At 36.1% G+C, this 22,505-nt stretch overlaps 1 protein-coding gene across 1 annotated transcript in view; it reads left to right on the forward strand.

The window, feature by feature from the left end:
* Window positions 1-722: 722 nt before the first annotated feature.
* tbx21 (T-box transcription factor 21) overlaps window positions 723-22,505 on the forward strand; it is a 21,919-nt gene continuing 136 nt past the window's right edge. The window contains 6 exon segments of the mRNA NM_001170599.2: window positions 723-1,478; window positions 13,630-13,784; window positions 18,129-18,250; window positions 18,341-18,499; window positions 18,843-18,904; window positions 21,430-22,505. The exon segment at window positions 21,430-22,505 is cut by the window's right edge and continues 136 nt beyond it. Coding sequence (NP_001164070.1) covers window positions 946-1,478; window positions 13,630-13,784; window positions 18,129-18,250; window positions 18,341-18,499; window positions 18,843-18,904; window positions 21,430-22,228 — 1,830 coding nt within the window. The 5' untranslated portion in view covers window positions 723-945 and the 3' untranslated portion in view covers window positions 22,229-22,505.

Raw genomic sequence — 22,505 nt, forward strand, 5'->3', positions numbered from 1 at the left:
CCTATATATATTATAAAATTATATAACTGAATTTTGGTTTGTACACACAAATGTAATGCAAAACATTCCCCAAAAATGATCAATTTTATCATTTTATAATGCACAGAAAATGACTCGCGCATTAGTATTCATCTATGAAGTATGTTGCACGTATTATTCATCATCAACAGCTATTAACACATCTTAGGTACATGATTTACCAATTCTGTCTTAAAGTGATAGTACACCCAAAATCTGAAAACTGACTGTGTTTACTCACCCGGGGGTCGTCCAGTGTATTAGATTTTTCCTCAGCAGAACATTAAAAACGCTTTATTAGTTGAAATTGGTTCTTAATTATTCATTAAATGCAAGTAAACGGCTTAAATAACTTTAAGATCTCATAAAGCGAAACAGTGAGGTTCTATAGAAGAAGCTGAATATTATTTACAACATCGCCTGCATCTTGGATTGCCTAAGCCAATAATTGAAGTGAACTACAATATTAGGTAATTTTATCAGTACTGTTCAAGACTACATTGATTTGAAATTGACATTGCCTATAAATATAGGCCTATAGACTGTTAATTTCCATATGTTAAAACGAACCCCGTGTAAAGAGGGGAAGGCCCGTCTCCGCGCATCAACTATCACGCCCAGTCTGCGTAAAGCCCACCTCCAGACCAATTACAATCCGAGATATGGATATATCATAGAGTCTTATCATGTGTTTGAAGTCCGATTCTTATTCCAAATACATAGCGACAATGTCTTCAACATAATAACATGATTCAAATAGAACATTTCCCAAGCATTTTTAAAGTAGATCAGCATACACGGAGCGCTTCGCGGACAGGCTGCACAACTTGCAGTTGATAGAGTTTGTGCTGGAGTCTTATTTTAAATGTTTAGGCAAACGGACGGTAAACCTATGACACCTCTAGTGAGCTCGAACCGGTGCTGCAGATGGGCGGCATAGGCAGGAATTTCTATCTCAATATGTTGAATGGAACAGACGCGCAAAGTTTCGCCAAAGACGCAGAATTAAGCAGCCACCTGCACAGACACCGCGACTTATCGGACTTCAAAATGGGCATCCAAGACACGAGGTTTTACTACCAGGACTCGATTCCAAACGGCCAGGAAAGTCTGACGTTGCCGTTTCACGCTGAGCACCACCAAAGTGCCGGAGCACAGACGGGGAGGTTTTACGCACCGGCTCCGCTCGGCAGCTGTCACTTCACCAGCCGGAGCGGGACGGGACATACTTACGTTCCAGCCGGAGCCGATGCGTATTCTTCGGCCAACGGGAAAGACGTGTACCCGAGCAGCGCAGACGGCTACACGGCGTCTTTTCAGCACGGGTTCCCGCGAGCACCCATGTACTCTTTACCTGGTCTACAGGTGTCCGGGAAGACACAAGTGCTCCTCAACAACTACCCGCTGTGGGCAAAGTTTCACAAGTATCAAACAGAGATGATTATAACGAAACAAGGACGGTAAGAAGCATTATAGATTCTCACTCTCTCGTATATCAGGGAACCTGAACGTTTTTTTGTTTTCACGGCAAAGTTTCTGCGCGGTTTGAGTGAGAAACCGGTCAGCGAATACAAATGTCTGTTTATTTCTTTGACTTTCAAATGCCAGTTCTGTGCCAAGCAGGGCAGGTGGGCATGAAGTCGAGTGCTTGGCATTTGCGTCTTAAATTTAGAAACATAATAACTGAGAGATCGTTTGATCTGATCTTTTTTCTGCAGACCGCGACCTGGTTTCAGTTATTGTCAAAAGTAAACAAATATTAGCAATTTGGCGAATTCTGTCTCTATGCATTCACTTTAACACAAATGTGTTAAAAGTGAGATTACCCTGTTTTAATTTATTCTGAAAGTACTTTACCCGAACTACTGATATTTTAGATAAGTTGCTAATTACTGAAAATAGTAGTTAGGCTAGTAGTGAAAATAAGATGAAAATAGTGACAACAAAGTACTGAAAGAACATCACGGGCATGCTTTAGTAAACATATGTTTACAAAATAAATTATAAAAACTGAAAAAGTGAAAATATTATTAAACTACGGTCCCTAGAGACCCCAGAGAGGGAGGAAAGTGCTTGTGGGGACGTTTGACAGGTCACGGAGCATTAATATTTAAACATGTCCCCTGATGATTATAATCTACAGATGTGCAACACTTCTGTCGCAGAACTGCTGTCAAGGCATACAAAAAGTCGCTGCATGATCAGAGCTTAATTGTTAATTAATCGACAGAACTTTATAATTGTTCCAAAGCAGGCCATCGTTAGTCCGTTTGGTATCAAAATTTAGCACGGAATTGGTCTTGTATATGTAAAAAAATAAAAATAAAAAAATAATACAATGAAAATTTTATTTAACCTCTAATATATAAGCTGATCACACTTGTGAGACGATGCAAATTTTAGAAAAAACATTACTCTTTAAATAAACAAGTAATGACTGCATATGAATAAACTTCTAATGAAAAAAAGTTGACATTTTAAATTATTGACAAAATATTAAAAAACACTCATTCTGAAAACTTAATTTTTAACATAAAATGTGAAATTTATTCAGTGAAATAATATATATTTATTTATATATAGTCTTTAATGCAAGTCTAACATTGAAATGAGGAGGCGACAAATTATTCCCTCATCCGCCAACTGAACTTCACGTATTAATGCTGCACCAAACAATTAAATCCTGATTGCAATATCACTTAAAAAAATAAACATAACTCACTGGCTATATTTATTTTATTTTACACATACTTTTATGCATCACATACAACCCAAAAATCTAAAACATAAGCTACATTTATTTAAAACAAAAGTTTATTTATTCTTAGTAGTTCGAGTAGCTTTACTGCAGATATGGGTGCATCTGCGTGTACAGTATAAGTGTGAGTATGTTAAGTGTGTGAATGTACGCTACTGTAACCTGTAACCTACTGGAAGGTGTGATGAAGTCTTTTGCAAATGATCCTTTTAAATCTTCTCACAATGAACACATTCAAAACAAATGCAATGGAGCATTCATGATCATGTACAGTATAAACGAGCACACCATAACATTTTGTGTGAGCAAAAATTATTCAAGCTATCATGCTCAATCAGCATAATTGTACTGTGAAGAATGCATTGTTTTGATTAATACTATGAGTCTGATGATTAATTTACTGAAATGTTATATTTCCTGTCTGCTGATCTAGTGCACTTGTCTAGAAGTTGCATCAGCTTGAGTCTCTCTTCAATTATTTCATGCAAACGGTTAATCATTTCTGGTGTGAGGATTATTTTCTGGGGTCTCAGTGAGTGTTAGAGCTCGAGTAATTCAGCCCAAAGACATGAAGTGGAAAAGTACGGAGGATGAGGTGGGGAGGGGGGGGGGTACATTTGGGGGTAAAGTTGGTTGAGCACCACTGAGACTCTGATGGCCATACACATCAGTGGAGGTGGCTTTGAAGTGCAGGAAATGAAGGAAGGCACTTTCTTCCTCTCTCTCTCTCTCCTCTGGTCTGGTACCTTGTGAGCGCACTGATGCACGTTTCCTCAGAAGTCGAGGTGCAGTCCGAGTCAGGCCTTTGAAATGCACCGTAAGGCCCACAGCCTGAGACGAGAGCAGAGGTCTTCGGCCCTTTTCAAGTCCAACTCTAAAACTGGCCCCTAACCTCACCCTTGCCACCAGGTTTCACAAACTTAAAGTGGCTCTAAACATAGATCGGTAAAGGTGAGCGTTGTCTTGCTTTAGTGCAACAAGGCAACAAGATTGCACCAGATGATACCAAGTAATAGCTTGCAAGATATTTCTGAAAAAATATGACCTCACAGAAAATAAGTAGGAGGAATATGAAACTGAAGATGTTGTCAGAGATCTATTCCACAGATTTTTAGATGGTGAAAAACACCAGAGAGAAAAAAGAAAAGCAGAAAACGCATTTGCTTTATACAGTAGGACTAAAAAGAGGAATTTAGGGTTTTCTGAAACCTTGTTAAAGTCGATATACACTATAAAGGACTATATGACCAATGCTTTCATCCTTATTTTAATAAGTTAATCATGAAAATGTTTAAAGTTAATTGTTTTAGTCTGTTTGATTGAGAGGACTAGAAAGGTTAACTTGATTTAACTAAAATATATAGAGTAGTCAAACATATTCTGGGCATGGTTGCTTGTATAGGAGATGTGAATCAGTAAGTTTTTCGTACTCTGAGAAGTCACGAGTCTTTGCTTTGTGTGTAAATAAAGCTGGTTTTCTGCTTCAGTAGATTCACATGTCTTAGATTTTTAAAAGCTTAAAAAATTTCCACGCATTTGTTTAGGGTGGTGAAAAGCCTTTTTTTACACTTGCACACAGCGTTACTCTCTCAAAAATGTTGATTATTGGCATTCACGGTTCCACGAAGAGTTTTTAGATTGTTTAAATGTTCTGCAAACTAATTTTATTTATTTTTTTTAAAGATTGAGGAAAGATTCTTCATGAGACTAAAAGTTCTTTGCATTATTAAAATTCTCAACAAAAGAAGAACAAAGTTATTTAAAAAATTTGTCACTGATATTGGTCATTAAAGATTGAAGGTTGTACTGTACGTTAATAATTTGTCTGGCCTTCATTTGTCCTACACTGAATTGCAGGCTTAGGTTCAATAATACAGCTAGTAATATTGGTTCCAAATATTATATGAATTTTATTTTATGAATTACTTACTGATTAGTTACAACTAAATCGCAACTAACAATTGAAAATAAAATTATTAGAGCATATATGAACTTTTATTAATGTTAGTTGATTATTTTGTTCTTGTAAGCATTAGCTCACAATGCATTAACTAACGTCAACAGATCCAACTAATTTTAATGTTGTCCTAGTAAACTCGAAAAATGCTGAATTGTTTGAACACAATTTATGTAAAATCTGGATAAATATTACCTTTTTTTGGTAAAGCTTTGTTAAAAATGTTTTTAAGTTTGGGTTTGATCATGTTTTACCTAAGTTTGGGTTGAAACAACTTAGAATGTTTTATTTTAAATGTTTAGATCATCAAGTAAACAATAAATAATTGCAATGTTACCAAAATATTTATTTTATTTAATTTTCATATTAAATGGAATCAGTTTTAGGAATGATACAAAAATCATTGAATTTAATTTATTTATATATTTTTACACTGAAAAAAAGTTGTACTTGTTGTTTGTTTGTACTTGTTTGTTTGATTATTTGTTTTTTAAAGTTGGATAAATGGAAAAATTATAAGAAAATATTTTACAATAATATAATCTTTATTAATATTCAAGTAAATGTTTCTTGCAGTTTTATTTTTTCAATTACTTGTTATATTTACAAGAAAAAAGTGTGTATTGCCATATCTCGTTGAATTCCTCCTCAACTGTAAGTCTCTTTGGACAAAAGCATTTACTAAATGACTAAATGAAAATTTTAGTGAAAACTGTTTCAAATAATTTAATAAACAACACAACATATTAAACTAAACCCAAACAAATCATCAGAACATCTCTTAAGACATTTTTCAATGACTGATCCATGATCTGATGCTGATTTTGTTTTACTTAAACCACTAAGAGGTGTTCAAATAATTGACTATATTCATTTGAATACATTGGATTTCATGTTTTCATCATTTTGATGGTCTACTTGAGTTTAGTAGACTGTCTGCTTAATATCTGTTGATACTGCTCCTTCAATAGACATTTCACTGACTATTAGAAACTTTGCAAGTACATGTCAACTTACACAAACCCTTACCCTAAACCTTAACCCAACAGTCTACTGTTACTATCAGGCATGCTATGATTAGATGCAATGTAAATTAATTTCAACAAACGGACCATCAAAATAAAGTGTGACCATGATAAAGATCACTTGCATATAATTGTTGAATATATTTGAACAGTTTAGGTGGCACTTTATTACATATCCAAAACAAAAGTAACATTGCAAAATATCAATGTTTTATTAATTAACCAGTTTCAGTAAAACTTCTGAAAGTTCTGCAAAAACGCAATCTCTCCTCCTGCACCACTCAAGGTCTTCAGTCTGTAGCTTTTGAGCTCTCTCTCTCTCGCTTATTTTTTTCAACAATAACTTCCTGTTCAGCTGCTAGCATGGAGTATGCAGTCTTGCAGCAAGAAAAAAAACAGCCATATCTCAGACACGACAAACTTGCTGAACTCTCTCCGCTTTACAGAACAGATCGATTATTGTATACATGAATCCAGCCGAATGCCATCAAGCATCTCAACAAAAACAGATGAGCAATGACTGCAGCACATCAGTAAATCACCAAGATCAAAGGCAGTCAATGTGTGGTTGTCGACTCCTCCATTTCCAGTTGTTTTTTTTTTTTCATCGAACCCTGGTCTACAGTTATGACAATTCTCCAACATCAGCATATATACTGTGGTTTCTGAAGGCAACCACACTGACACGATCACTTAATAACCATGTAAACACACTGTGCTTCCAGTGCAGTACGTCAATTCGCTTGTGTCATCTTTGATATTTTAACTTCACGTCGGAACAAGTGAGGAGGGGAAACAAAACAGCTATAGCACCTGCAAGACTGGCATGTCTTCAGATGAGGATGACATAAACTGGACCTGAATTCCTGTCTTGGTGAATCAGTGCAAAAAATCCCCTCGCCGGTCCATATCCAGAGAGATTTCTTTCCTTTTGAATGTCCCTTTCTGTCTTTTTCGATCACACCTAGCGCTGAAGGGGAAACACACAGACATACGCATGGAAAACTGTTCCTTTCCTAAAGTCCTAGACAGCAGAGGAGGCGTTTTTGTTTGGCAACCGCCTACCGTCACGATCACCGCTCCATCACTGACTCAAGGAGTGGCAGAGAAGTTTCCAAAGGGTAACCTCTTAACTTTGTTGTATACCTAAACCTCCCACTCATGCAAAACACTCCTCTCTGTGGCGAACCCTCTGGTTTCCCCCAGTCCAGGTACTGATTTCTTATAAACGTCTCATTTTAAATAAGCATGACAATTTTTGAGGCTCAGTCAGATGAGGAAAGTGTACCGCCACAGAGCGTACAGTTATAACTCAGAGCGTGGAGGCAGCGCATGAGCGTTGAATGATACAGAGAAGTTTCTGGTTTCTGTTTTCACTTATATTGACAACTGATGTGGAAGAAGAAACGCTTCACCTGCTCCGTCTCTTCACCACCACAAGGCCCCGCAATGCCAGGGCTGCATCTGAGAATGATGATTGATTACAGCTGCCTGTGGGTGGGCGGATGAGCTGTCCGAAACGCTAGTAAGCGTCCTCTGATCCTCGACAGGCGTCCTTTACCCTACTCGAAACGAGGAACGGTGAAACTGTGTAAAGGGAGAGTTCACTCAAAAAATGAAAACGTTCACTCACTCTTTATTTACTCTCCCTCAAGTGGTTTTAAACTGTGATGAGTTTCTTTATTCTGTTGAATGCAAAAGAAGGTATTTTGAAGAAAGCTGAAGTAGGAAAAATAGGAAAAACTAATGCTATGGAAGTCAATGGTTACAGGTTTCCAGCTTTCTTCAGAATGTTTTTTATCCAACAGTATAAAAAAGTTCACGAAACAAGTGAAGAGTGAGTAAATGATGACAGAGATTTATTTTGGGGTGAACTATCCCTTTAATTCACTCTTTTAATATAATGAAACTCTTAAATACTACACTGAAAAAAATGTCTGCAAAATTGTTGTAAACATTTATTTGAACAAAACAATTAAATTTAGTAATGTTCAGCTTAACTTGTTTGTTTAAATTTGGCCCAAATAAATTGTTTACAACCACTTAACTTAAATAAAATGTAGTAAATCCAAGGAATTATCTTTCAATATTTTTTTTCAATGTAACATATTTAGTATATTTATGTATTTGGTAGAACATGTGCGTTTGGATAAAATATAAGTAACTTTGAGTGTTCAAATAAAAAATAAAAAAATCCCAAAAAGTGATGACGACAACAACAGTTAAAAGTACAAACAAAAGGAATTTCTGATTAGTTTAAAATTGAGGGGGAGGGAGGGGGAAGATATTTAGCAGAATGTGCATGCTGCATTGTTGTGTAAAACAAAAGTATTAAATCGGTAAAATTAGTAAAGAAGGTCCCTGGTTCGAGCCTCAGCTGGGTCTGTTGGCATTTCTGTATGGAGTTTTCATGTTCTTCGCTTGTTTGTGTGGGTTTCCTCCGGGTGCTCCGGTTTCCCCAAAAGTCCAAACACATGCGGTATAGGTGAACTGAATAAGCTAAATTGTCCGTAGTGTATGAGTGTGTATTGGTGTTTCCCAGTGATGGGTTGCAGCTGGAAGGGCATCCGCTTTTTAAAACATATGCTGGAAAAGTTGGCAATTCATTGCGCTGTGGAGACTGCAGATTAATAAAGGGACTAAGCAAAAAAGAACATTAATAAATAAATAAATAAAATGATGGTAAATAAAAAGTCAAAATGCTTAACAGGACAGACAACTTAAGTTTCTTGATCTCTTTCCACATAGAGAATTAAATTTCCTGAAAAAAAAAAACTAAATAAGATTTTTAGTTGAATGAGCAAGCTGCACATTTGCATAAAACCAAACTAGACTGATCAAGATTTGTGGAACTTCAAAAATTATTATTTTTTTTTAAATACATAACAACTTTCTTTATCTTGTTCTACTGACTAAAGTGAGTGTAACTTCTTAGAAACACTAAATAGATACTGAGATCATTTAGTTATGTGTACAAGCTGTGCTTAACAAAAATAGACTTTTGACTATGAGCTGTCAAAAAAAACTTTTTTTCACCCACTCAATTATGAATCACATAATCAGGAATTTATTAGAAAGTGCAAGCTGCTCTTTTGCTTAAGACAAAAGTAGATTTTAAAATGAGTGTCAGAAGTCAATTCATTCATTCATTCATTCATTTTTTTCAGCATCATATTTCTAGTCCCTTTATGAATCTGGGGTTGCCACATTGAAATGAACTGCCAACTTATCCAGCATATGCAACGCAACGCATGCCCCTCCAACCGCAACCTATCACTGAGAAACATCCATACACACTCATTCACACACATACACTATGGGCGACAATTTAGCTTGCCCAATTTACCTATACTACATGTCTTTGGACTTGTAGAGTTACCAGAGCACCCGGAGGAAACCCACACGAACACGGGGAGAACATGCAAACTCCACACAGAAATGCCAATTGACCCAGTCGAGGCTCGAACCAGCAACCTTCTTGCTGTGAGACGATCGTGCTACCCACTGCGTCACCGTGACGCTCATCAAAAGTCCAAGAATTTAAAAAAAGGAAAAGGAAAATCTCCTTTCCACCAGCCAAAGCAAAAGTAACTTTTGAGCAAACTGTATTTGCATAAACCTTTAAGCAGACATGGCTATGAGCTGTCATAATTCCAAAGTGATTAAAAATAAGTTTCACTTTCAACTCTACTTCTAAACCAACACTAAAACGTTTAGTAAAATCTTTCTTTGTCTCAATAATAAAGTGTTTGAGGTCACTTTGACAGCTTTAATTAATGTATGCTGTATATATGTAGCAAATTTACTCATTCATTCATTCTTTTTCTGGCTTAGTCCCTTTATTCATTAGGGGTCACCACAGTGGAATGAACCACCAACTTATTCAGCATATGTTTTACACAGGGGATACCTTTCCAGCTGCAACCCAGTACTGGGAAACATCCATACACACTCATTCACACACTGTGGCGAATTTAGTATTCAATTCAACTGCACACATGTCTTTGGACTGTGGGGGAAATCGAAGCACATGGAGGAAACCCACGCAAATACGAGAACAGGCAAACTCCACACAGAAATGCCAACTGGCCCAGTAAGGACCCGAAACAGCGACCTTCATTCTGTGAGGTGACAGTGCTAACCACTGAGCCTTCTTATGCCCCTATAGTTTCAAAAACAAACAATTCTACATCCATGTATAAAGCCAAATTGTTTATTTCTATAAACAGCAGAACTAATTCCAATAAGCTGACCCACGCATGCTCTTCCCAGTGGGAAAAAGGTGTACAGTTTCACTCAGCAAGCTCAAAGGCAAAGGAGACAGAAGAGAGAGAGATTTTTATAAACATACTCATAACCTAAATCCATTCCGAGCATATACAAATGAACTGGCGCGGATCCAACTCGTGGAAACAGACATGGATACGAGCAGACAACTGCATTTGACTGTCACCTGACAAAAGCATCCGGCTGCGGGGAAACACAGATGAGCAACAGCCCGCAACTGTTCAGTCTACTGAATGAGAAGCAGCCGTGTGTCATAGACGTCATCTCTAGAGTGTATTAGTGATACTGAAAGCGTCATAGTATTGGGTGAGCTTGAATTAAAGTCAGTATGGATCAATGTCAAGCGTTGTTATCATTACAAGTGGTGAAATGGCAAAAAGAAAAATTAATGGAGAAGGTTAAAGAGATTCAATCCCCCCAAAAAAGTTTTGCTTTTAAATTTACTCAAATTATTAGATTTATAGCACATACTGTGGTGGCTGATGATTCATTCATACAATGTAAATCAATTGGCCACTGCCACTTTGAGAATCAAAAAAAAAAAAAAAAAAACATTCAGGCAGGATAAAGTTATTAACTGTGGCTCCTGAGGTCTTAAGAAGTGAAATGATTGATCTGTGGAGGAAACTAACTTTATTTACTAAATTAATTGAATTTTATATGCTATAATTAATGTAAATGAACAAATGCAGGGTTCCACACAATAGATTTGTGTTGGGACCAGATGAATGTATTAAGTTTATATATTAGATTTTCCAAGTTTAAATGTATTGAAGTTAAAAAAATCAAATTGTCTCGAATTGTTGTTTCAGCTCATTTTAAATAAGTAGTTTCAACAAACAGTCAACGTTTATTTATTTATTTATTTTGAGTGTAAGACAGTCAGAAGCCATGGGTTCTGTTTGTTTTCTCTCAACAGTGTCATAATTAGCTTTATTTCAAGCTACCTATTTTTATGCACATACTGACATGGGATGTATGGTACCATTTATAATTTTGCACGCAAATTGAATTCACAACTTGTAGCAGTTGTCTACATTGACAGGTTATGAATCAGCAAGGACCACAGTTTTAGCTAAAAATCCACTTTACTGTTTAACTTAAAGGAACACTATTTTTATTTTTATTATTATTTAATTTTAATTCAACTCTAATAGCGTTAAACTGTTGAGTTGTATCAGTTTTGATTCAATTCAGCTGATCTCTGGGTCTGGCGGGAGCACTTTTAGCTTAGCTTAGCATAGATCATTGAATCAGCATTTTTTTTTTAAATCACGTAGCACAGTAATGTTTACACAAGCTATATTTACCGATCGCGGATCAATAAGTGACGGCACAACATTCACAGAGCTGTGAGGCTGGTGTCTAGCTGATGAAAGTAAATCCATATGATGGCGAGAATGACTTTTTCTTCTATCTTTTTATGATGGTCGACAACAAACTTTTTGGCGCGTTACTGCCACCTCTTGCTCTGGTCTCAGGTTAACGCTATAAACTATCTTGAATGAAAGATGATTGATGGAGAGGAGTTATATATATATACAGTTTACTGTAGTAAAGGCTAAAGTATACTATGGTAATTACTATTAGTTCATGATAGTTACTAATGATACTACTTTATGTATTGCAATTCATTAATGAAAAGTTGTAAATATGTATGCAATATAATGCTTATTCCTATATACTTTAATTTGTTTCTGTTTGGTACAGCATATTATTTTCAGTAATTGAACTAAACAATTCTGCCTCATGTTTCATTGACAGTTGTATTTATCACTAAGATATGATTCACTTGGGTTTAAGTTGCTTTGATTAAAAAATGAAATTTGCAAAATTAGCTTAGATGTATTTTTTTTATTGCAATAAAAAATGGCTTAGATGTAGCTAAGCTACTTTTGCCAAGTAGCTTTTAGCTTTCTACATTCCCCAGAGGGAAGCTTTTAGTGTAGCTAATAGCTTAGCTCACTACATTTTTCAAGTAGCTTGCCCAACATTCCCATTAGCATATCTTTCAAAAATGGCCAAAGAGTGTTGAAAACTTTTCTATTTAAAGCTTGACACTTATGCTCACCAAAGGCTGCCATTTTAAGGTAAAAAATACACTGTAATACATTTCCAGAGTTTCACAATGTTACTGTAACTTTTTACAGTAAATTACATTAGTGTCACTTTACAGGATTTAACTTAAATTTGACGTATTCTGAATTTTATGGTGAAATTATGGTTAGCATCATGATTACAGCAAATGAATGTAAATCGGCTATATTTGTGCACGTTAGTTAGAGGAATTCAAACACTATTCATATTTTATTCAACATAGAAATTAATACACATTGACTTTTATACTAGTACAGGAAATTTTTTATATATTTAAAAATATTTACAGAAAATATTGTTATTATGAAGTACTTCATAGTAATTTACTGTGAATATACATACAGTCATTTACTGTAAAAGTAATGCCTTTATCAGCCAGTCATTTACTGTAAATGTAAGGTCAAATGTTTTACAGTGTATGTATTAAAAAAGCAATGTAGTGAAACATTATGATAGTTTAACAGTCTCTAAAAGAGTATTTACTGTAGCTCAATCTGTTTCAAAGTTACTCTGGGAATATATTATGTTGCTTTTCCTTCACCACATGTATGTTCCAAGTGGTTCCCTAGTATATTATAAAAGTGCAAAACACAATAATTCAAGAAGTCTATACTATTCTATTAATGGTGTAATAATCAAGGAACTTTTTTGCAGTACAATGGCTGCAGCAGGCGCAATGATATTACATCGAATCTGAAACTTCCATTGATATAACCAAATGAGATAAAGAAAAAAGGAAGATAAAAGATAAAGAAAAAACCCTAACCCACATCTGATAAATAAGCATATATTCATTTTAATGTTTATACCTTTAAATACTGGGATGTTTTGGAGGAAGTGTGTATCCAAGTCACATTTTTTTTGGAAACTTCACCCTAACCTCTGTCATGGGACACAGTGACCTCCCGGTTACCTCCTCTCCATCACTGCACCGTGATCAAAATCTGTCTAGCAAGGAAAACTGCAGCAATCAAGCAGATGCATCTCCTAACATGTTTTATTAATATTCATATTAAAGTTTCACATACAGCCTGCTCCCAGTTGCCGTCTGCGGTGCACACGTAACTAATGCTTGCACATCTGCGAAAGAAAAAAAAAACAGCTTACAGATGTCTGATATTTCAAGACAATATTATTATTTTTTTATTGTACTGCATTTTTGTTGTATTTTATGGATTTACTCATAGCGTCTATAACAATATCTGTTTATTGATATTAGAAATAGTGTGTATATTTATTATATTTTAATAATTTCTTAGTAACAGAGCAGGTGCAAATGACAAAATATATATTTTAAAATGTCAACAGTAAAAAAAATTTAAAAATTTTGTAGTGATTGATTTTGAACAAACATTAACAATATATGTTTAATAAAACTAAAATTATCAACCAAAATAGTAATATCATTGCACTTCTAATAACTAATAATCATTATTATTATACATTTTTGCTTTCCTCATTGTACTTTCTGATCTTTCTGTCAACAGGAGGATGTTTCCTTTCCTCAGCTTTAACATCACCTCTCTGGATCCCTCGGCTCATTATAACATATACGTGGATGTGGTTCTGGCCGACCAGCATCACTGGAGGTACCAGGGAGGAAAATGGGTCCAATGCGGCAAAGCGGAAGGCAACATGCCAGGTGACCACTATCTGCATTTATATTCTCTGTGTTTTGGTTTCAGAGTATAACTGTTTTTGTGAGCAGAGCAAACAACATCTTAAGTCTTTTGAAGCTAAAATTTGCATGACACATTCTGATACCACTGTATGCCACAATCAGAGGAACTTGTGCATGTTGGCCACCACAACTCCTCTGCACTGCTTCTCAGTGCATCAGGCACTGAGCTCTTAAAAGGTGCCCTAAAGAAAATATGGGTATACCTATAATCCAATAACAAGAGTTCTGTACATGGAAATGGCCATCATTGTTTTCTCATTCTCGTGTAAATTTTGCAAAACCACTGTGAAAATTGTATGTTTTGTTAATTTTTATGTTTATAGTGAGATATACTAGATATGTTTGTAATTTGAGGTAACACACATGTAGAGTTTTTTGCTTAATGCAAGTTTAAGCATTCTGCAAACCTTACAAAGTACTGGCTGTGGAGAAAGAAGATGCAGGTATTTAAATTGCCCGCTTGCTCCAGGGAAATATAATTAAATTTACCAGATATGTCAACGCAATCTCATGGCAATTCGTAACTTTTTGATTTTGTGGCTAATTCGTATGAATTCGTACAATCTAATTCATACAATTTAATACGATTTGCTCATTACCCAATGACGATTAGGGTTAGGGGTGGGGTTGGGTGCCACAACTCCTTTTAAAAATCGTACATTTTCATAGGACTGAACTCGTACCAATTAGCCACTAAACTGACAAAACGTAAAATACTTGCGTTTCCTCGTGAGATCAGGCTGGATATGTTTGTAATTTAAGGTAATACACATGTAAAGTTTTGTGTTTAATGCATGTTTAGACATTGAGTCTTATCAGTCAGCTCTTTCTGTGATTTCTCTGGAGTGAAATAATTTAGTATACTTTAATAAATCCTGGCTGTGTTTACATTTACATTATAGCTCCTAAATACAACTTAAACACATCTCGGTCTCTTTTGTCGAGACTAATTTTAGGTTACTCTGTCTAATGGGTTTTTATTATAGCTCAATCACTCCATGATAAAATAAACCTCTGCACCAAGGTAAGAAGACCTGACAGGGTATCTACTCTACTGTTTACTAAAATATATATTTTTGACAAATGTAGTATGATCATTTTGCATGTTTATTTTAAGAATAAATCATGATGTGTATAACTGTGTGAGAGAGCAGAGCTCATATTCATGACCATTCCAAATATGGTCAATAATGACCTTTTGATTCTAGGGGCATTGGTTTATGGGGTTATAAATGAGCAAATAAATTGTTTTTGGAAAATGTTTTAACTTAACTAAACCACATACCTAGTATGTTGATATCAGAGAATAATTTAACTTGTTGATTCAATGCAGTATATGGCAACTGACTCATGTTCAATTTACAAAGTTCAGACATTTAGTAAATACTTATACCTTGTCTAGTGTAGTCTTTCATCACCTGAACTCAAAACATGATTATTAAGTAATTATAAAACATAAAAAAATGCTAATAAAAATAAAGAATAAACATATAAGCAAAAGTAAACACTAGCATTAAAAATTTGGAGGTTGGTAAGATATTTTTAAATGAATTGATTTTTATTGATACAACAATGATACATCAAATTGGTCAAAAGTTACAGCTGAGCATTTATCGAAAAAAAAATCACTAAAAATAATACGAAGCAAATATATAAGACAATTTTTAATGTTTTTTAAGGCCCATTTGACATTTTAAGAAAAAAATTTATTGCCTTTGAAAAAAATTACTATTTTGGTTATTGTTATGCAACAAATGCTTCATGTCCATTGATAGCAAGTTTAGCAACAGAAAAAAATGCTCAGCTCTGGGGAAAAAATAAACACTTTGGTAGACATGCACCCTTAATATGTTAACTGAAATATGTTGGAACATACACAGTAAACAAACAAAACAAAAACAATTTCACAGTAAAATGCTGGAACATGTTATGCTTCATGAATTGAACTTACAATAACAGATCATGTTATTATTATAACCTACAGAATTCTTAAATGTGTTTTGCACTTTTATTATATTCTGGCAACCACTTGAAACACACACGTGGTGAAGAGCAAACCACATAATACATTTCCCAACTAACTTTCCCACAGACTGAGCTATAGTAAATAGGCTTACACAGATTTATGCTTTAAATCTTAAAATGGCAGCCTTGATAAGCAAAAAAACTAAAATTCTTATTGGTTTCATTTAAAAAAATAAATAAGTAGTTCTTTTAAAATTAACTATACTCAAAACTTACCAACATGTCTTTATTGATGCTGTAAATTTTAATTTGATGAGAATGGAGCAGTGTGATGCTTTAAAAAAAATGTAAATAATGATGAACAAGTATTAGAACAAGCATTAAAGATTGTTCCCATGTGATTTATGGTGGTAAATAATGAGATTTTTTTACGAAATGTGGTCTATCATTTAATAATCTTTACCTTGACCATATTTACACTGTCTGACAAAAGTCATCAAACTCAGTTCTAGGAGCAAGAATAACTTGACTTCTAGTTGATCATTTGGAAAAGCGGCAGAAGGTAGATCTTTCAGATGAATCATCTGTTGAACTGCATCCCAATAATCACAAATACTGCAGAAGCCCTATTAGAACCAGCATGGACCCAAGATTCTCACAGAATCACAATACCTCCAAGCTCATGGGAGTCATAAAAAATAATTATTATTTTTCCATGCACTGCACCGTGACTTTATACTCTATACTGTAGATTATTTCTGTTAAGTGACAAGGCTTTTTTTCTTAGCAAAGTCAGACCTTACTGTCCTAATTAAATGATTAAAAATCAAGGTATGATCATATTTTATATTGGTAAAATAAGTGTATTCTAGAGGCCTAAGCCTTTCATATAAGCCCCTTCTGATAATAAATGATCAGTTATTATAAATCTTGGATAGGCAAAGAGACTTTTGTTAGTGTACATGATTCTCACACAGAAAATGCAAAAAAATCTAATGCAAAAAATCTAATGCAAAAAATTACATAGAAATCTGACAAAATACAACCCATGCAATGTATTCTTTGAGGTACAGTAAATGCATATGATTACTGTGCTAATTTGACAAATGTATTTTGGTTGATGGTTTGGTGATATTTAACTTCAAGGAACAAAGACATTTTTTGGGGATTTTCTTTTAACTACTTTGTTCAATTTCATCAATCTTGAAATGTTAAAACTTTTCTGTGCAAGTCAGAGTGTACTGCAGCCCTAACAGGACTTCATTAACTTCATTAACTTTGTCGCGCACAAAGACAAATAGTCAAGGTCAGAATTTTAATTTTAAAATATTCAATTTGGGGTTTTTCTTTTATAAAACTCTTTTATAATGTATATCCCTTCAACAATTGTAAATATGAAACATGACACATGAAAAAGGGACTTTCTTCATTAAAGAAATTTAAATTTAAAGATTTTTAGCTGCAACCATGTTGCTTGATGAAATGAAAAATTCAAGTCAGTGGTTTCTTACTTTAGGAGTAAAATGAAACAAACATACTAAAAGAATTAAAGAACTTTAAATGCACAAAGTGGAGGAATAAAAAAAGGCCCAACGCCAACACAAACATTTAACTGAATTTTCACAGGCAGACAGAAAGGAAGTATGCGTGAGAGAAAGAGAGATCATGTGCTCAAGTAAATGACACTGGCATATCTAAAAGCTCATAGTAACATGTTTGCTACATCTTCGCAATTATTTTTGAGCATATATTTATGAGTTAAAGCACATCTAATAAATGTTAATAAAAAATAGATTAAACAGTAGAATAAACATCAATAAAATTATACACTAACATTTAAAATTTGAAGGTTGGTAAGATATTTTTTAAGGAATTGATCTTTATTCAGGAATGATGCATTAAATTGATCAAAAGGGAAAGTTGCTATGTCCACAATTTTTCAAAATATATATTGTAAATAAAACAAAATAAGATATATAAATAAAATAAAATGGTTACTTTTAACTCTCCATTTATAAAAAGAATACTAAGTATAACACTAAAGTAAATATATAAAATGATTTCAAGGATTATTTGACATCTATTAGTCCTCAAGAACACACAGATGAATGAAGGCAACTGTTACCGAGTTACTACTACTAATGTTTGAGGGAAGAGCAATTATTTTGAAACGTGATCAAACTGATTGGAACTACGCATGCATTAAATGATTTTATTGCACACCATCCAGCTAATCAGAATCAAGATTTTCAACAGAATGTTGAATAAAGACATATATATTTCAACTGCATTTAGTACATACATATTAATGCAATTGCTTTTTTGTTTTGTTTTTTGCAGGAAACCGAATGTATATGCACCCGGACTCTCCCAACACTGGCACTCACTGGATGAGACAGGAAGTTTCCTTTGGCAAACTGAAGCTTACAAATAACAAAGGCAGCTCCAACAATGTAGCACAGGTAAAATGATAATGAACTACAGTATAATACAGTCAAACACTCAGTAACCCTATGTACCATTTAATGATAATTACATTGGTTGGAATACAGATGATCGTGTTGCAGTCGCTCCATAAATACCAACCACGTCTTCACATCGTGGAGGTGAAGGAGGATGGAACAGAGGATCCTTTCCTGACCTCTAAAACGCAGACGTTTGTCTTCCCTGAGACTCAATTCATTGCCGTCACGGCCTACCAGAATGCAGACGTAAGACACAGCATCTACATGCATCATACTGTGGGTTATTTTCTCATTAATAAAAGTGCAACTGCCACATAACGGCACTGCTTACTGCAAACAAAGCGAGAGATGTCATCAGTGTGGGATGATCTAGAAAAGTGAGAGTTGTGTTATGTGTGTGCTTCGAGACGTGATGTTGTTTGTGCACTGGAGATGTTAACTGACTGTAGGAAGGAGTTGGAGTGTAGTTCATGAATTATTTCATAATGACAGTGATCTATCAGTCTCCCTGTGCCCAATTGGCCTTACTCTAACCCCCTCTCTCTCTCTCTCTGCCCTTTCTCCAACCCCTTCCTCTGCCATTTCACAGATCACTCAGCTGAAAATAGATCATAACCCTTTTGCTAAAGGTTTCCGGGACAATTATGACACGTAAGTAAGCCTGGAGTAAATGAAATGCAGAAAATGGGTCTCTGTGGGCCACTGCTTTTGATTTAAAACTGTTCATCTGTCAATATTTCTATCTATCTGTATGTTTCTTCATCAGACTATTTGTCTATAATCCATCTGTTATCTGTCTGTCAGTTTATTCACCCATCCATCTATATGTCAATCTATCCATCCATCTGTATGCATATTTGTATCCATCCAACATTCTATATCTGCCCATCTGTCTTTTTTAACATTGATCAATCTCTCCTTCAATCAGTCTATCCCTCCATTTCTTAGTCCCTCCATCCATCCATAAATCTATCCAGTTGTACATGTGACTGTCAAGTCTATCCATCCATCTCACATTGTAACCTTCCATTTGTCAATCAATCAATCAATCAATCAATCAATCAATCAATCAATCAGTCAGTCAGTCAGTCTATCTATCTATCAGTTTATTCACCCATTCATCCATCCATCTTTATGCATATTTGTGTCCATCCAACCATCTATGTCAGTATCCATCCCATCCATCTCACATTGTATCCTTCTATCGGTCAATCCATCATCCATCTATCCACCCATTCATCCATCTATCTATCTATCTATCTATCTATCTATCTATCTATCTATCTATCTATCTATCTATCTATCTATCTATCTATCTATCTATCTATCTATCTATCTATCTATCTATCTATCTAAGTTTATTCACCCATCCAGCCATCCATCTTTATGCATATTTGTGTCCAACCAACCATCTATGTCTGTATCCATCCCATCCATCCCACGTTGTATCCCTCTATCGGTCAATCCATCATCAATCTATCCATCCATCCATCCGTCAGGTTACTCACCCATTCATCCATGTCAATCTATCCATCCATGCATCTGTATGCATATTTGTGTCCATCTAACCTTCTATATCTGTACATGTCTTTTTATGCACTGATCCACCTCTCCAATCAGTCTATCCCTCCATTTCTTAGCCTACCCCTTCCATCTAAGTCTATCCCTAGATCCATCAGTCCACCCATTCATCCATAAATCTATTCAGCTGTCTTTCCATCAGTCAAGTCTATCCATCCATCCAGCCATCAGTCTATCCCATCCATCTCATTATATGCTTCCATCAGTCAATCAGTCTATCCATCCATCTGTCTATCCATACATCCATCCATCCATCTACCGATTGATCAGTTCATCTATCCATCAGTTTATTCACTCATTCACCCATCTGTCAATCTATCCATCCTTCTGTATGCATATTTGTGTTCATCCAACCTTCTATATCTGTATATCTGTATTTTCATGCATTAATCCATCTCTCCATCAATCACTCTATCCATCTATTTCTTAGTCTATCCCTTCCATCTAAGTTGCTACATCCATCAGTCTATCCATCCATCCATAAACATATCCAGCTGTCCATCCATCAAGTCTATCCATTCATCCATCTATCTGTCTTTCCCATCCATCTCTCAATGTAACCTTCCATCGCTCAATCCATCATCCATTTGTACATCCATCTATTAGATCTATCTGTCTGTCTGCCTATCCATCCATCAGTCCATCTATCAATCTATATGACAATCTATCCATCCATCTGTGTGTATATTAGTGTTCATCCAAACTGCTGTCTGTACATCGTTCTTTTTATGCATTGACCCAGCTCTCCATTAATCAGTCTATCCCTTCCATCCAAGTCTATCCCTACATCTATCAGTCTATGCATCCTTCCATAAATCTATCCAGCTGTCCATCTATCCATCCAACCATGTATCTATCAGTCTATCACATCCATCTCTCATTGTATCCTTCCTTCGGTCAATCCATCATCAATGTTTTCATTTGTACATCCAACTATGTATCAGTTTATCCATCCATTTATCCATCTGTCAGTTTATTCACCCATCCATCCGTATGCATATTTGTGTTTATCAAACCTTCCATATCTGTACATCTGTCTTTATGCATCCATCTATCCATCTATCTATCTATCTATCTATCTATATCCATCCATGCATCAATCTACTGTATATTGCAGACCGTGACAGTCACTTTGGAACATTTCTCAAATCCATAATGTTTAAACCAGTGCATTTGAAGTGGATTTCTTAAAACATTTAGCACATACAGCACCACACAATGAATTGAGTCTGAAACCTTCTCAAAATTCTTAGTATAGTGCTTAACAGGTAATATGTCAATATCAGTGACATCAGAAAGGGGATTGGGTTTCATTATTCACAAAGAGACAAGATCATTTTGAGCTTAAAGTTTTGAAATAATCTGAGAAATGTAGCAAAGCTAAACTGTTGCGGTGTCCGCCTCAATGTGAACAGCTACATACATTTTCAAGTTAATAGTTGTATGAATACGAGTTTCAAAGCATTCAATTCAATTCCCTTGCATTCAGATTTTAAATTCTGTTTCTTTCCTTCTTGCTTCAAATTCCATTAAAGTTCAGTAACATCAACATTTCATAGAGGGTTTTAAAATTAACCTTTAATTTCCTCTTCTAGGCTGTACGCACCTCCTGACCCGGACCGCCTCACACCTTCCCCAACCGAGAGCCAGCAGCTTCTTTCAGGCAGCTGTTACCCTCACCAACCATACCTCTCTGATCAATACATGAGCCCCCTTCCTCAAAGTCGCTTCTACAGCCGAGAGCCAGTCAGCATGACCCAACCTTGCCCCAAAGACCCCACTTCAAGTCCTCACAGCCGCTGGTACCTGTCCAGCCAACAAGCGGTGCCACCAAACCGCCTTGACTTCAGCGCTTACGAGACCGAATACACTTCCAACAGCCTCTACAAGCCCTTCCCACTTCAGTCATCCCCTCATCACCCTTTGAGCTACTACTCCGAGAATCCCTTCACCTCCGGAGCGGTTTCCAGTGCAAATCCAGGAGCATGGACAGCCTCAGGACGGCCCTCGCCCCAATACCTCAACCACCCACACCACAGCAAACCCACATCCAGTCTCAGCTGGTTCCGAGCAGTCCCATCCCCCGCTGCATCTTCCTCTCCCACAGCCACAAACTCACGCTTTCACGCCTCGCCGTCGCTCCTAGAGCCACAACGTCAGCCACTTCTCCAGGACAAGTCCAAAGAGTCCACGGAGGACACCTGGATTGAAGCGCCCTCGGTTAAATCGGTGGACTCTGCCGACTCTGGTTTGTTTGAGGGAGGTGAGAGCAAGAAGAGGCGTGTGTCACCTTACACGTCCAGCACAGAAAATTCCCCACCCAACCGCAGTGCTGAAACTTGCGAAAAGGACAATTGCAGTGACGCGGGCTACTATGGCTTCTACACCCACTGAGTCTGTGCTCCTGCTCGTCTTCCACCCACCGTCTGTCTACACGACCCGAGACCCAGGGATCAAGCTCTCTGTGATAGTAGCCACAGCGTCAGGCGGCCCCTCTCTGTGTTTTGTGTTCCCCGTGTTAGATGTTTGGGGGTCATGTGGAGGTGTTCTGAAGGTCACGGTCACACAAAAGAAGAAGACGATGTGACTGCAATGAGACACTGGCCTGGAGACACGCAGACAGACAGACCTGTGTGACTTTAGCAGATGAAGACTTTACAGCACACCTGCT

Source organism: Danio rerio, chromosome 12, assembly GCF_049306965.1.
Source record: "Danio rerio strain Tuebingen ecotype United States chromosome 12, GRCz12tu, whole genome shotgun sequence".
NCBI classification, from domain to species: Eukaryota; Metazoa; Chordata; class Actinopteri; order Cypriniformes; family Danionidae; genus Danio; species Danio rerio.